The sequence below is a fragment of the Oenanthe melanoleuca genome, chromosome 6, assembly GCF_029582105.1.
Source record: "Oenanthe melanoleuca isolate GR-GAL-2019-014 chromosome 6, OMel1.0, whole genome shotgun sequence".
Taxonomy (NCBI): domain Eukaryota; kingdom Metazoa; phylum Chordata; class Aves; order Passeriformes; family Muscicapidae; genus Oenanthe; species Oenanthe melanoleuca.
This window is the reverse complement of record NC_079340.1, coordinates 11,585,058-11,600,732: the sequence shown is the minus strand read 5'-3', so window position 1 is coordinate 11,600,732 and position 15,675 is coordinate 11,585,058. Positions and strand designations below refer to the sequence as shown.

Genomic DNA, 15,675 nt, shown 5'->3' with positions numbered 1-15,675 from the left:
ATACATTTATGAAACTGAAGTCATAGTCTCTACCCACTTAATTCTTGATTAACTTAATCTCAGCCTTTTCATTTTTTGAAGGTGTTACAGAACTAATTTCTGGGGAGCTAATAGTGAGTGGAAGTTATTATATGGGAGGTGGGAGGAATTCATGCCCTGAAAGAATATATAAATTGGTTAGATTTAGGCCACTGCCATGTTAATTTAGAATCACAGAAGTCGATTTTGGTGGGGGGTTAGACATAGGAGTCATTTTATCTTAGTTGATTTACTTGTTCTAAGGCAGGGTTAGCTGTACTTGTATTTTGTCTGACAGGCCTTCATTCAAATGCTTCTTTAAGTGCTCTGAGGTAATGAAAAATCCAGACTTCCAGCACAACCCACTGCAGCATATTACTTTCTCATTTTTAACTCCTAACACAGGTAGGACCTACCTTTCTGCAGGATCACTCCATGGTCTGGGTTTGCAAAGAGGTTTAAGATGTTTCCTTGAAAAGTCCTTTATAAGTGTAAGATACGAACAACTTTGGGTCATGCTTGCATCATTAATTCATCATGATTGCTTCTGTTCAGGGCTTTTATGAAGGAAGTATGTTATATCCTTAATGGCAATAATTCAAGAAAAATAATCTGATTATCAAGAAAGATGTTCTTAGCATAAAAACCACCTTCCTCTGCAGTGTGAAAGCAAAGTTAAAGGAAGATTTATTGGTTGTTGTGCAGGTCTGACTTGGAATTGCAGTTTAAGTGCTATCACCATGAAGACAGACAAATGAACACAAACTGGCCAGCTTCAGTCCAGGTCAGCGTTAATGCAACCCCACTTACCATCGAGCGTGGTGACAACAAGACATCTCATAAACCTCTGCACCTAAAGCACGTCTGCCAGCCAGGGAGAAACACCATCCAGATTACAGTCACAGCGTGCTGCTGCGTAAGTACACCGAGCCCACGGCTGCAGCTGCTGGTGCTGAGTCTGCTGCTTTTTACAGCAGTTTGCAAATGTTGCCTTAGCTGAAAGAGCCTTACTATCATTTTTTTCCATGACTTTTTCTGGTAAGGTTTTTACTTAATGATGTTGACAGAGTCAGAGTGGTAATATGGAAATTTTTTGCTGCTTAATTGTTGCAGAATGTAGTGGTGTCCTTCCAGTGTCTCTGACAAGGTTCATAGTCTAGGGGAGGAAAGGAGTTTTATCTCCTACCCTCTCATGTGTGGCTGTGTAACAAGGTGGCTGAAGTCTGTGGATATAGAAGTAGATTACGCAGTGTATTAAACGGTCTTTGGTTTGTTAGAAAACATCAACATTGTAATCATTGGTGCTGGTGATGATTTTTCAAATACCTTTTCAGATGAAAAACTCATATTCAAAGATGCAGTCTAGACCATTCAGCTTTCCCCTTTCTCCTTTTCCATGGGTTAGTTATTCTCAGGGTTGAGTACTGTATTTTTAATGCACACTGTTCTGCAAATCCAGTCTGAGCTTCTGACTGTTCTCTTGTCACTGACAATAAAGCCAGCTGCTAGCTCTCACAAGGTCACAGTGTGAGGCACTTTGACAAGAAGCCATCCACCCATTTTGCTTTACTTCACACTGATGTTTGCCTGCATAATGTCATTTATCTGGTGGCTAAGAGCAGGGGGCAGCATCCTGTGAATCCATAATGAGCTCTGTGTTGGGTAAGAAGATTCAGCTGATTCCAGGCACATCAGTTGCAAATTTTTTTTTGAAACTTCCAACATAGTCTGAGGGCAAGCAGGTAGGCTAGACTGTGTCAGACAGTCCATGGCTTTAAAAATAAACCCTGATGTCAGAGATTAATATGTCAGCAGTACGTATACTGAATATTAAGGAGGGAGAAAATGCAGAAAATTCTTGATTTTTTAAAGTCCTTGTATACATTAAGCATGGAGCAACTGCACAGTGTGCAGAATATCCATAAGGGAGTGTGTGTGCTCAGCAGAGCAGAACCAGCTTTTATGTGTAAGCCTCAGGCTCTCACAGAAACCAAGTGCCCAAGGGAAGAGTGGAGCTCAGTTTGGGAGTGCATTTAACGTGTGTGTTTGGTTCTGTCCCTAACAAAATGTGTTTCCTTGCAGTCACACTTGTTCGTGTTGCAGCTGGTGCACCGGCCGTCGGTTCGCTCCGTGCTTCAAGGTCTGCTAAAGAAACGGCTCCTCCCAGCAGAGCACTGTATCACTAAGAGTGAGTTGGCATTTTGTGTGGGTGATGCCTTTCCAGAATGCCTGTGTTCAGTTGTGATAAGCTCTCTCTACACCTGATTTACTTGTTTATTGATAACCTTAAGCTGTACTTAAGAAATTTGCAGAACATGATCCCTGGTATCCTGAAATGTTAACTGCTATTTGGGTGGAGGTAACAAAGTTTCAAGGACACAAGCTTAGTGCCTAAAGAGGACTGTCCTGTTCCAGGGGTTTTTCCCCCATATTTGTTTCTGACTCACCAATAAAAAAAATATTCATTCTTTATTTATGTATTAAATCTGCTTTTGGTGCTTGTATGACACTTAATATGATTAAGAGTATAGTTGGTATGCATATATATATGTGTGATGGTTTTTCTGCTCAGAAGAATGTTCTAAATTATTCATTCATGAATTGTTCATTCAATTGTCCCCTAAATATTGAAGTAATTTCTTAAATGTTCTTGAATGTTGAAGAAATTTCAGATTTTTGTGTTAGAACTTGCAACACACTTGTGCTTTCTCACGTCTATACCCACCTTCTTCCTAAACAGTCAAGAGGAACTTCAGCAGCGTAGCAGCTTCCTCTGGCAATGCAACACTAAATGGGGAGGATGGAGTGGAGCAGACTGCCATTAAAGTGTCTCTGAAGTGTCCCATCACATTCCGGCGGATCCAGCTCCCGGCCAGGGGTCACGACTGCAAGCATGTGCAAGTGAGTCGATGCCAGTGCCTGGCAGGGTTCCTCAGCCTTGGGTTGTTACAGCACCTTCAGCTTGGTTATCGTGTCAGAGCACCTCATACATGGCATTTGTGTCTGTAAGCTCAGTAGTGAACGTGTATATGTTTAATGTAGAGGGGAAAAGTAAGCTCTTTGGTTTAGTTTTCAGTGCTAGGAGGCTTTTTTCTTGTCAGTTTTACTTTTGTCTAACTGCTTCATTTAATACAGAATTTTTCTTTTGTTTCCTTTGTTTTGTCTGGTTTGTTTTATTCCTTTTTTGTTTCTTTCTGCTACCTAGTGCTTTGATCTGGAATCTTACTTGCAACTGAACTGTGAAAGAGGAACTTGGCGGTGTCCAGTATGCAAGTAAGTGCAACCATACTACATAAGATGCAGTTGTACACAATTTGACCAAATTCAGATCATATTTAAGATCGTGAAGGGGAGAAGAAGAAAGTTCTAGGAAATAAATAAATATCACATTTACTTCAAAAGCTTAAAGTCCAATGAGAATTCCTGCAATATTTTACCACCGTGGATTATTAGAAATTTAAAAACATATAACAAGATATTTTCTCACAAGATTTCATTACAGATCATTAATGGGCTGTGTAGGGTTCAAAAGAGGCTCAAACATTTACATTGATAAGGTAGATACCTACATTCCAGAATAAGGCTAATTTTTAAAAAATTAGGCTCCAAGGAGCAAAAGCTGAAGTCATTGCTTAGAGGAAAAGAGGGATGGATACCTTGGCATAATTTCAAGCTAATGATTTGACCAAAGAGTGAGTGGCTCTGGGTCTGCACAAGTTGGGTCCTTGCTCTGCCAGGCAGTGTTAGGTACAAACAGCAGTGGGGATTGTCCATTCTGGCTGTTCTGCAGACATGGCAGTCTGGAGCTTGTGTCCATTACTGTCCATGGGTCATCCAAGTCCTAACACACAAGTGCTTTCTCCAAACTGCCCAAATATTTTCTGTCTTCTGTGTTTGGCTAAGAATATCATCAGAGTTGGATATCTTGCTTTCTTAATTAATATATTCATACCTCTAGGCTAAATTTTAGTCCTGTGTCTCTGAGCATGAGCACCTGCATTCAGATTAAGTGCCCACATAGCTAAATAATTTTTGGTTTTGTTTTGTTCTGTCCCAATCTGTGCCAATCTTAAGTAGAATTGCTGCAATACATAGTTGCTTTGAAGCCATAGTGCTGCAGAGCCCAAAAAATAAGAAAGATCTAATTTAAAAAACATAATGCTAACTGATGTTCACAGGAGAGATCTGCTGTATTTGAAAATACTTTAAATTTGCAATGTATTTAATTAACAAAAATTACTTAAAGAATGTGAACAGCTTGCAGACACACACAAATAGATTTTTCCTTATCTCATCTGTTTGATGTAAATATCTTGGTAATGTAGATGTAGAACTAAAACTGACCCAAATAATTCTTTCCCTAGCAATATTCTAACATGAAGTTTCTTTTTTCTTTTTTATTTTTTAGTAAAACTGCTCTCTTGGAGGGTTTGGAGGTTGACCAGTACATGTGGGGTATTCTGAATGCTATACAAAAGTAAGTGATCTCCCACCTGGTATCCAAGACTAAGCACCTAGGAGATATGGTAATGAGTACTGAGATAGTGACACCAAAATAGATCTTGGTGTTTGAACTTGAAAATTCTATTGCATGGCACCTTGGTGGAGCAGGTGATAGAGTGAATCAGTTTCCATCTTCTTTGCAGATATTGTTTGGGTTATCTCTTAATGGCAGCATTACCAATAAAGCAGAGGGAAGAGCCAGAATGGAGGATTAAATGCTTTCTTGTATTTACAAGCAATCCCTCTGATTCAGAGGTGGCAAACCACATTGATATGTTTGGATTTCATTGTGTGGATAAACACAGAAATGTGCATGGTTGCCTTTTTTTAAATTTGCTTTCAGCACGCTCTTGAGGAGTAAAAGATGTTGTGTTACACCAGAGCATTTCAGAACACTGGTTACCATGCAAATTCTTATGGAAACTGTAGCAGAATTGATTTGTAAGAATTCAACTGATATGCTAAATTTTCACATTATTTTACAGCTCCGAGTTTGAAGAAGTTACCATTGATCCAACTTGCAGTTGGAGGCCGGTCCCTATAAAGTCAGATATTCACATCAAAGATGACCCAGATGGCATTCCCTCAAAAAGATTTAAGACCATGAGTCCAAGCCAGATGATCATGCCAAATGTAATGGAGATGATTGCAGCTTTGGGTCCTGGCCCGTCACCTTACCCATCCCTACCCCCTCCTCCAGGAGGCAACAACTCCACTGAATATGGTAACCAAGGTTAGTTCCACAGCTTTGTGCACCCAGCTGCTCACTCTAGCACTCAGTGGTTCAGTCATCCCTGTGAATCAGGTGTGTCAGTACATCCTCTCAGGGTGATACACGAGGAAAGCAAATTATATGGCTGCAATTCTCATATTTCTGCATAAGCCTTTTCAGTTAAGATTCATCTGTTCAACAGAGTGTATATTTTAGTAAGTATTATATTTTAGAAATATGTTGTAGTATTTAGTAATTTTATTTAATATTTTAAGTATTTGGCTCTTGTCATACTCATAACCATGATTCCTCTCTAAATCAAGAAACATTGTATGTTACCTTCTGTATTCGTGACCTGCCACAATAGACACATTTCTGTATTTTTTTTCTGTGCATTTTCCTTCTGTTCCACTCTCAATGAAAACATCTAGTACTACATAAGTAGAACACCTGACCCATTAACCCTGCTCCTTAGGCCACTAGGTGGACTTGTGGCCACGAGTGACATTCCATAGGCCACCAGAAAAGGGATGATTTTTAAAGAGCTTTTAGCTGCTTTGCCAACACCTTTGCATTAGAAAATTAGTTTTTAGTTTCTCTGCCCATGTGCTACCAGACTGGGGAGCAGGGAACTAAACAGGCAATGGAGATAGGTTTTCAAATTACTGGTATGTTGTGAATAACTCAATTACAGTGACAATTCTGAAAACATGAAACCAGAGACTGTTTCTTTTGCAAGTAACATGATATGAATCAGTTCAGCTCTGGGAAAAGACCAACTGTTCACACTATCAGAATCCCCAAATTGATTACAAGGTGATACATGTGCTTTTTGCAGGCGTTGAAGAAAAATATAGATGGCGTGCAAAATACGGTTAATTTGCTCCAGTGACTGCAAAACTGATGACAGATGATAAAAGTTATGAGGTTTTCAAACAGATGAATGATTACTATAACAAAGCCAAGAGCACTGAGTCACGTTTTTTTTCCCTCGTTTAGTAGGAGTGAAATGCAGTCAGAGCCTGAGAACAGAGCTGTCTGTTCTTCACCATATTTCCAGCTCACACCCAGGAGCAGACAGGATAGCCACGTCATGTGTGGGGTTTAGGCTTGGTGTGAGCATTGCTGCCTAGACTGTTATTTTGCTGCCTTTCCCTGTGGGTCCTGTAGCAGAGGCAGTCACTGCTCCTTGGAGCCCTGAGTCACCACTGGCAGGGGAAACCCACGCTCTCCTATTTGCCCTGCAACAGGGATGTCAGCACAGTGCACCACATTATCCTAAATGTCTGACAGCTCTCTCCCTCAGCACGTGGCACTACTCTTGCTGCAGAGAGGAGCTTGCTGCTGCATGGCTGCAACTCTCTGGGCATGCTGCCTTGTATCTTTATTCTCCATCAATACATGCACTGAAACTTAGTGATTGCAATTACATAATGTCCTCTGATTAACAGTTCTTTAGGGCAGTTAGTAGTAGTATTACTACTGTGGTTTATGTTTATTTGGGTTTGACAGGAAGCGTACTGAAGTTTAATTTGCAAACATAACAAATATTCAGTACTGCAAGACCAGATTCCAGCTGCCTTCTAATTAATTATTCCTGATGCAAGGCAAGACCAGCTATGTTCTGTGAGACTCATCCAGTCTGCAGATTAACAAAATGAGAATTAGTAAGGCTCTGCAGTATTTACATGATACATCAAAGTCCTGACGTCTTTGAGAAGTACTCTTACATGTCTAATGACTACTATTCCTTCAAGATTAAACTTCTGCTTGTGAAGCTGTGCTAAAGAGCAAATGATGCAACTACTTCAGTTTGTCAAACTCCCTTCTTGAGTTGAATATTTAAAACTGCTGTACTTCAACTGACAAACTGCAGGCTCACTGTGCAAGCTCCAAAGCTGTTCTGTTATTTCAGATCTCAGTGTCATTCAGTTCAGTTGCTTGTATGAAATAGGTGAATGATTTTAGTTCATTTTTTTGCTGTTCATAGCAAATAAGCCACTAGAGGTGATATCCAAGTTGGAAGTGTTAAGAGAGGAATCTTGACAAAAAATATGATGGGTAAAATCCTGTATTGGGATACCTGCTTGCTTTAGAATTCACATGAAGATCCCTGGGCTGAGGTGGGATGGATCCATATGGACAGTGGTCATGAAGTATTTGTTCTGCAGAGCAGCAGGGGACTCCAGGCCTGCTTCAAGGTGTGGGTGTAAATCCAGTCAGTCAAGTGAATTTTATAAGTTTTGTGGGAGCCCCAGTTAGGTATGAACACCTCTTCTGTGCCTTTTATGAAGGGGTAGAGGAGATGCTGTGCTATGAACTGGTATTGTGGCATCTTCCATATTCACTTCTGTCAATTACTTTCATCAGAAGCTGAAGCAATGATACAATCTTACTGAGTGTGTAGAATCAGAGACATAAATAACACAGGTGTCCTATAAATAATCTGGGACTTGGGCAGTCAGTCTCAGTTACACTGAGATGCTTCCAGATACAAATATCCCATAGAATTTAATGTCCTGTTTACTTCTCGGCATGGTTAAGTTTATGTGGTGACTTGGCAGTAGTTTTTCAAAATGTCAGCAGATTTCAGTTAGTTCCAACACATAAATGAATTATTTATGTGTTTGGAAGCCAAGTGCCCTGTCCCCACTTGCTCAGCACTGGGAGCACAGCGTTGTCAAGTTCAGTGTCACAGCTCCCTGTGCTGTGCAGGGAGGGCGTCACATCACACAGCTCCTGCGAGATACTGGGAGAGATCAAGGCTGGAAACAAATCACATCTGTTTCTCTTTCAGGCAACAGTTACCAAGGGCATGGCAATTTTGACTTCCCGCACGGGAATCCTGGTGGCACATCTATGAATGACTTCATGCATGGGCCACAGCTGTCACATCCCCCAGACATGCCGAGCAGTATGGCAGCTCTCGACAAACCTCTCAGTCACCCCATGCAGGAATCTGTAAGTAATGGTGCTGGGCACCTAGGTTCTCTCTTGTGGGGGTAAGGAGCTCTCATCCAGCTGATGGACTTACCTTATGAACTGCTTTTACTTTTTGTGGATTCCTCACTTGGGAAGCTGGTGAAATAGAGTAGTCTTGAGAAATGCCAGAAAAGCCATTTTTAGTTTCTGGCCATTTTGAGTTTTTGGAGAAGCATTTCTGCACTTTTTGAATTGTCATTTAAGCTTGTTTATCTGAAAGGAAGAACCTGGCTCAGTGTGCTTGTATTAATCATTGTGCTATGCTCTGACACATTAAAAAAAATGTACTTCATTCCCTAGGCCAGCAGGACTGTGAATATCCATCTCCTAGAGACAGCTTGTTAAAGCAAGATATTGGATGACTTAAGAGCAGGGACAATATCTTCCCTGGCATTTTCTTTGAGGGCAAAATTTGCATCAAAGCATTTTGAGGGGGAATTCTACTCAAGTAGCATGAAAGGCACTTTTAAACTTTTGGTGATAGGACAAGCCTGCAGATTTCAAGGAGAGACACTGCTACTGGTCTGAAAATACCAGTGTTAGAGACTGAAAAATAGAGGTTCCTCAGGTCTCAGATGGTGAGGCAGAGCTGTGCATTGGAAAAGCAGCTTGCTCAGAGCACTGAGTTTTCTATACAGAACTTTATATATCTCCAGAAAATGCAGTACTGCAGCAACTAGGTGATAGAAAAGCTACCAGCAGCATTTAGCTCTTAGGCATGGTTAGTCATCTATTTTAACTCTGTGTGTGGGGTGTGTATACATCCTTTCATGTTCATTTAAGTTGCAGGGCAGGGGGTTTAAACTGTGCTGTTACTGCACAGGAAGGATGTTTAACTTGACAAGTCATATGTGCTGTGTCTTTAGTGAATCCTAGAAAGTACAATTTCAGAATGTAATGAGGAAACGTGGTAGCAGATGCTCAGCAAAAGCCTACTCAGTCAATGTCTGCTCTAGCTGGCAGTAGGTTTTCCAAGGAGGATGGTGAGAAATAGAAGAGAGTGGAGAAAGAATTCTTCATATAGTTTGGAGAGAGTCCAAGTACCAAGACTATCTGCAAAGGAAGAGTCCAGAAACTGTAATGACTTTACCACTTTACAGGCTGATAAATGAGGACAAACATGCTGTAAACGTTTCGCATTGGCAGATTCTGCATACACAGCTTAGAGTGTGTATGTATCTTACTGTCTGCATAAGAATCAGCCACACAGTATTAGAGTACAGCAGTGAGAGGAAATAATACCAGCCTGAACCACTCACAGATGCCTTCCCTGAATCAGTGTCACAGGGAATTATTCTTTGCTTCCCATTACCTGACACCTACCTCTTGACTTCATCAGTTAACAGCCATACCTTTGCTGAAGTAGTTGCCTTGGTGAAATTTCTGAAGTGGTAGGATATGAAGTAGTTGAATATAAAAGTGAAGAATTTGTAGCTTTCTGAAAATGGGACTGTTCATATATAGCAGAGGTGAAAGTATCTCAAGGTTATGCATGTTCCAGAGCTGTGGGAGTGTATCTAGGCAAATGTTAATGGACTTCCAGTTCTGTGGGCCAATCTGTAGCTTACTTGTGATAGCTGGCAATGAAAGTAAACCTTTGCCTCACTTCTCCCTCATCTATCATGATACTCAGGCAATACCGTTTGGGAACAGGAGACAGTGCTAAAGCAGATTCCTATGTTATGTCAATGGCTGGTTTTCTGTAATGAGGATCAGCTTTCAGGTCTTTTAGCAGAGGAGAATTAGATTAACCTTGTCAATATGGTTGTGCAGTCTTCAGTCCACATTTGAGGACTCTACTGCCCCCACACAGCCTTTTCAGTGTTACAAAATTTCTGCTTTCCTCTTTCTCTCTTATGCTCTCTCTTTTGTTCTTTTCTCTCAAAATGAACTGTCTGTAGCAGACACTCAAGAAAGGCATCCTTAAAATCACTGCTTTTAGAGAAATACATGCCTTTAATACATTCCTAAATTGTGTAGTTCCATGTCTTTGAAGAGACACTTCATACAAAAACAACTATAAACAAATTGTGTGATGGAATGAAGGTTTTAAGATGTTGCCTGTGCTCTTCTCTGGCTTTGTCTTTCCTTTTTTACACAGTTTTCAGGTTCTTGTAGTTTGCACATACTATTCACTTTGGCCGGTTAAAAGGTGAGTTGGGATTGGATGTTCAGTCCTTTAAGATCTGAGGTCTCTGTCTTACTGGAGCTGAATGCCTCTAATGAAGTTTCTGGCATTCCTGCTTTGAAGATTTATGTGGTGGCCCTTCCACAGTGGTAGGCAGAGAAAGCTGATCCCTCCAGACATACTCTGTAGGTCACTCCAGGAAACGCAGATATTTGCCCAGTGTAGGTGGGGCTGGGTAGCCAGGCATGAATCAATCAGTATTTCCTTCCCTCAACACTGCTGTTCCACTCGTATGGAAGGAGAAAAAAATCAGGACCTGAAACATGACCAGAAGTAACACCTCTTCCCCAGCACAGAGTAGTGTGAGAGCTGTGGAACAGATGCTGCATTGCAACAGTGCAAGATTGCTACAGAACAGCTGCTACAATCATATCATGTTTGTTTTCAGAAATCATAAACAAGTTTTAGACAAAGGAGAATTCAGTTAGCTCCAGTTTAGTGCTTCTTGCAGACAGTGTAAGGAGTGACTGAGCAGTGGATGATGACACCATAGGTTCATACATACAGAGAGGTGATATGCTGGTACTACCATAAAAAGTCATTACTTTTGTTTCTATTTTCACTTTTCCTCCCTTTCACACCAGCAAAAGTGTTACTACAGCCATGAAGTGATCTGGACCCAGGAACTGATGTGACTGGAAGCTAGGTCAGGGGCAGGGTGGGGAAATTCAGTGCATGTCTACAAGGTTTCACCTTCCAGACATGGCAAAGGGGTGGATGGGAAAAGCAGCCAAGAACATCAGCAGGGTAGGCAGGATGGCATCTTTTAATGGTTTGGTGGCTAACACAGCAAGAGTTGGTAAAACTGTGACCCTGGTAATGGAGAGAGATATAAGCCATTGACTTAACCTGGTGATTTTTTTCCCCACTAATAATTTTCTTCAGAGACAGAAGGAATATTGCTGTGCAGCTGGCAGGCCCTCTTGGTCCACAGCTGTACATCTCAGCACTCCTAGAGGTCACTCTTGGGCTGTAGAGTTGTGGTGTTCTGTGCTGTTAAGCTGAAGATGTAGTTGTCTGCTATAAGCTTTTCTTTTAGAGTCTGTAAATGCTTTAAGAGTGCAGAAGCTTATGCCTCTAAAAACAGCTCTGGGATTGTCTTGCTAATGCAAGCAAAGGGAACTTTGTTAGACTCTGCGTTCATGTGTGGGTCAGTGCTTTCAGAACAAAAAGGTGGGAGTTGCAGGTGCAAGCTAAACAGACCCAAAGTGTGTTGCTCACAATGTGTTTGCACCATAGCAAACTCATCATTAGTCATCTAAATGCAGATAGGAAATGTTCCCATCCTGAGCATTCTGCTTTCTCACTGGGAGGCTGGTGGAGTCAGTGGCCCAAGTCGGATGGATTTGGAATCTGCGATGGCTCTTCAAAGACTATGGTGGCCCTCAGTCTTACAATAAACAATTAGTCCCTATACACCCATTGTCTAAGTGACTGTGTTATCAACTAAATATATATTTCAATCCTTGTCTGTATAAACACAATGTAGAATTGCTAACCTGCTTCTTTGTCTTGAAATCTGTCTGAGAGAATATGAATGCCTCCCCTGGTTAAAATAATTATTTATATAAACGTGCCAGCATGACCATTGCTTTATGCATTCAGGGATAAATTTAAGAAATTCTTCAATATAATCCTGTTTGGTTTTGGTTTTTTTCTGGAAACTGGTTTCTCACATTAACAACACTGTCATAAATTGCTTTTTACTTTTTGTTGTTATTATTAGGCTTTCTAATATCCACACTTTCTGTTGCTCATGTCCTCAATGAGTGAGGCAGGAAACAGTACTGTTAAGACAGACATCTACTTATAGTTGGACTGCAAATGGTTTTACATTAAAGTGTGATCTGTGGGCAGATTTTGTACAAACTTACCCCTACAGTAACAACAGTGTTGGGGAATATTTTTCAAGTAGTGAACTGTGACCCCAGTGGCAAGAAGTACATTGGTACTTTTTTACCAGTTACTTTAAACTCTCATATGGGATTGAGAGCCAGATACCATGCAGGTAGAATCATTTCCACAAGCCTTCATAATACAGTAGTATTGAAAAGGACCTCCATGCAGCTGAGTGTGACTGTCCCAATGGATCAGTATTCAAGTTTCAGTTTTCCTAAGATTGGTGAAAAGTTTTTTTTTTAAACACTTGTTTCTCTTATTTTTTTAATGGGAACATTTAATTGAGTTTTATAATAACCTCCCTTCTGCTTTCCAAAGCTGAAGGCTGAGGTTAAGGTAACTTTGGAGTTTGTGATATGAAAGGGTGAATACTGACATAGCATTTTGCTGGTTTCTGTTGGCTTTGGCTGGATGAATTTCATGCTGTTGTTGTATGTATTTGTTCTTTTATTTCAGCTTCACTTTGTCCAATATGTAGCATTCCTCAAAAAATGTTTACATTTTTTGTTTCTCCATATACCCAATTAACATGATTCTGAAGCATTCAGACACTTCTTTCTCATGGCACCAAGGTCAAGCCCCAGAGAATCCACTGAGCATTAAATGTAACATGCAGCAGAAGGAAGAGTTGGACTTGTGCATTTCTATTGCTTCTCTGTCATGTGAGAAACTTTTCCTCCATTTAGTAATAGGGTTAGGAAGACATATGTGGATTGGTAGTTTATTCCCCACAGAAAACATAAAAAAACCACTGAGCTCTTGCTAGACAACTCATCCACAGCATGAATACAAAGCAGAGTGTGATCGTTGGCTTAGTTTAGGCTAAAGCAGTGTACTTTGCAGTCAGCAGGTATGCAGCCACCCACAGCAGCTCAGCTCATGGTGGGGAATGTGCTGCCTGAGCCACCACCCAGGAAAATCAGCCTGGAAAACCTTCAGCCTTTAACAAGAGTGTTGCATTCTGAGAAGAAAAAGAGGGAAGGAGTGGGGAGGAGCTGGTGTTTGCAAGATGTTTGTAATGAGCTGAAACAGGAATAGGCTGTGGTGTCAGGAAGCTACCAAACAGGGGAGCTGAGCAGAAATTATGCATTTTCTCAATTAATGAGTTTCCTGGTGTAGGCATCATTCAACAAATTCTCCATTCATTCGTAACATTTTTTAGGGCAAAAGCATCTGCCTTGCTAATGCTGAGCAGCACCCGTAAGCCTCCTTCCCTCTTCTTTGTGGTGCATTGTTTTGCATCTTCATACACAGTTTTCCACATTACAAGGAAGCAAACCAACAGCACAAGTCCAGCGTGTCTTTTCGCCTTGCAGACAACCTTCAAAAAGCTGAAACACTTCCTCCAGCATTGGGATATGGAGTTTTCTTTTTCAATGGCGCTTTTTTATTAATTTTTTTGTTGTTGTTTGTTGATTGGTTTTGTTGGGGTTTTTTGTTGTGTGTGTCGTTTTTTAATTTATTTCGTTCTATAACATGCAGTTACAGAGTCAGGCACCGCGAGCACTGTACCTTGTGGCCTCACTTTCTTTTCCTGCTTTTTTCCTCCTCCGCAGATCCCTCATCCCGGCAGCACTGATCAGTCCCATACTTCCATGCAGCAAGGTTTGCACGTCCCTCACCCCAGCAGCCAGTCAGGGCAGCCATTACATCACAGCGGGCCTCCTACCCAGCAGTCCCGGCAGCCACCCCCGGCCGCTTCTAGCAACCATCCACACAGTGACCTGACCTTTAACCCCTCCTCAGCCTTAGAGGGTCAGGCTGGTGGACAGGGAGCACCCGACATGCCGGAGCCCTCGCTGGATGTAAGTCTGTGTCATACTCTCATCTGCCTGCCATAGCGTGTGCTTCGCATCGCGCGGGAGGGCGGGGAGGGCAGGGGACGGGCCCCGCTTCCACAGCACATGCCATCCTTTCATGCTTTGGTACATGGGCACAGGTGCTGCAGCCGAGGGGACAGGCCACTCCAGACCTGCTGGGAGGATGGATGGTTCCGGCTGGAGCAGCTGCGTGGCGTGCGAGCCATAAGCCTCTTCTAGCACCAAGGCAGGCGTTTCTTTAGGCAGCAGCTCAGGCACCAGGCTGGAGCCATTTCCTCCTTTCCCGCCTCGGTGCTGGCTGGGCTGCGCTCTCCGAGGCTGTTGCAGTGCCTGGACAGGAGGAGGGACACAGCTGTGTGGCTCTGACCGTGGCGTTGTGTGCCGAGTGAGCTGTGCACTGAGCCCTGCGGCATGTCCTGGCCAGCAGGAGGGGGTTCTGTCACCCTGTGACACTGTCACTGCTCCCTGCAGCCAGAAACAGTCTGTGCCTTTCCATATGTGCTCTTGTGGGTGACTGAGCAGCACAAGTTCCTCCTCCAGTACACCACACAGGGAAGTAAACAACAAGGACATTTTCTGCCTCCTTAGCTCACAACTAAACAAAGTCTAGTTTTAAGGTCAAAATTAGTCTTCCATTTCTTAATATCAGTTCATTGGAGTCGGAAGTGACTTATCTGAGGTATATCTCTCTGGTTAGCCATCTACCTCTGAAAATACAAATCCTCAGCACTAGGATTGGATTTTTGTTTGAGTCACGCATTCCTGTATGTGTATCTTCTGTCTGTTCCAAAGTCTGCTGCTGCGCAGTTAATTTTCTTAGAGATATGTTTGCTTCTGTGCCTTGGATTTATATCTGTATTTGCTGTTGCTGTATACTTGCATCTCCGCTGTCACACAGGAGCACTGGGCTGGCAGGTAGCCTCACAGGAGAGGGAAGGGGTTAGGGGACAGATAGAGGCTCCAGGATGCTGCAGGAACAGTGGTCAGTAAGGCAACTTCTGCAATATGGTTGTGTGCACATCCTTTGGGAACAACAGTTCATGGGGCACTTGGAGTTCTGAATCCTTAAGGACTCTGTCTGAGCAATACTAGAAGGTGAAATAAAAATGTCTTTTTTTTCTTCTAATACTTACAAAACATACAGTATTTTCTTATGGGTCAGGCAGCCAATCCTTGGTAAGAAGCAAAAAAAAAAAAAAAAAAATCTGTATGCTTACCACAGTACTGTGGTTATCACTGATAAAGGATTGCTGATTTTTTAACGGGAGGCAAGTTCTGTACAGTGTGGGAAATAAACTTACTGGAAATACCTGTGATCCTGATCAGATGGATTATTTTAATGGGTGTGTTGTGCAGCCTGGCTGAATAAAGTCCCATGCAGCAAAGCAAACGGCACGGTACCATGGGCAGCTTGGCCTGCTCCCCACTGACACAGTCACGGACGTTCTGCAGGAATTCAGTGAGATGCTGCCTGAGGTTTAACCTGGGTTAGAGAATCCACCTCATACAGATGCAGACGCAGACAGGGGAGATCTGCACAGGTACTTCAGACA

The 15,675-nt window shown here is 42.1% G+C and overlaps 1 protein-coding gene across 9 annotated transcripts in view; it reads left to right on the top strand.

Annotated features, from left to right (window-relative positions):
* ZMIZ1 (zinc finger MIZ-type containing 1) overlaps nucleotides 1-15,675 on the top strand; it is a 335,675-nt gene that overhangs the window by 313,608 nt on the left and 6,392 nt on the right. For all 9 annotated transcript variants that reach the window (XM_056494322.1, XM_056494317.1, XM_056494320.1 and 6 more), the window contains 8 exons: nucleotides 724-934; nucleotides 2,101-2,206; nucleotides 2,759-2,919; nucleotides 3,224-3,291; nucleotides 4,427-4,495; nucleotides 5,007-5,254; nucleotides 8,031-8,194; nucleotides 13,859-14,107. In XM_056494322.1, the coding sequence (XP_056350297.1) occupies nucleotides 724-934; nucleotides 2,101-2,206; nucleotides 2,759-2,919; nucleotides 3,224-3,291; nucleotides 4,427-4,495; nucleotides 5,007-5,254; nucleotides 8,031-8,194; nucleotides 13,859-14,107 (1,276 nt within the window). The remainder of the gene's footprint in view (nucleotides 1-723; nucleotides 935-2,100; nucleotides 2,207-2,758; nucleotides 2,920-3,223; nucleotides 3,292-4,426; nucleotides 4,496-5,006; nucleotides 5,255-8,030; nucleotides 8,195-13,858; nucleotides 14,108-15,675) is intronic.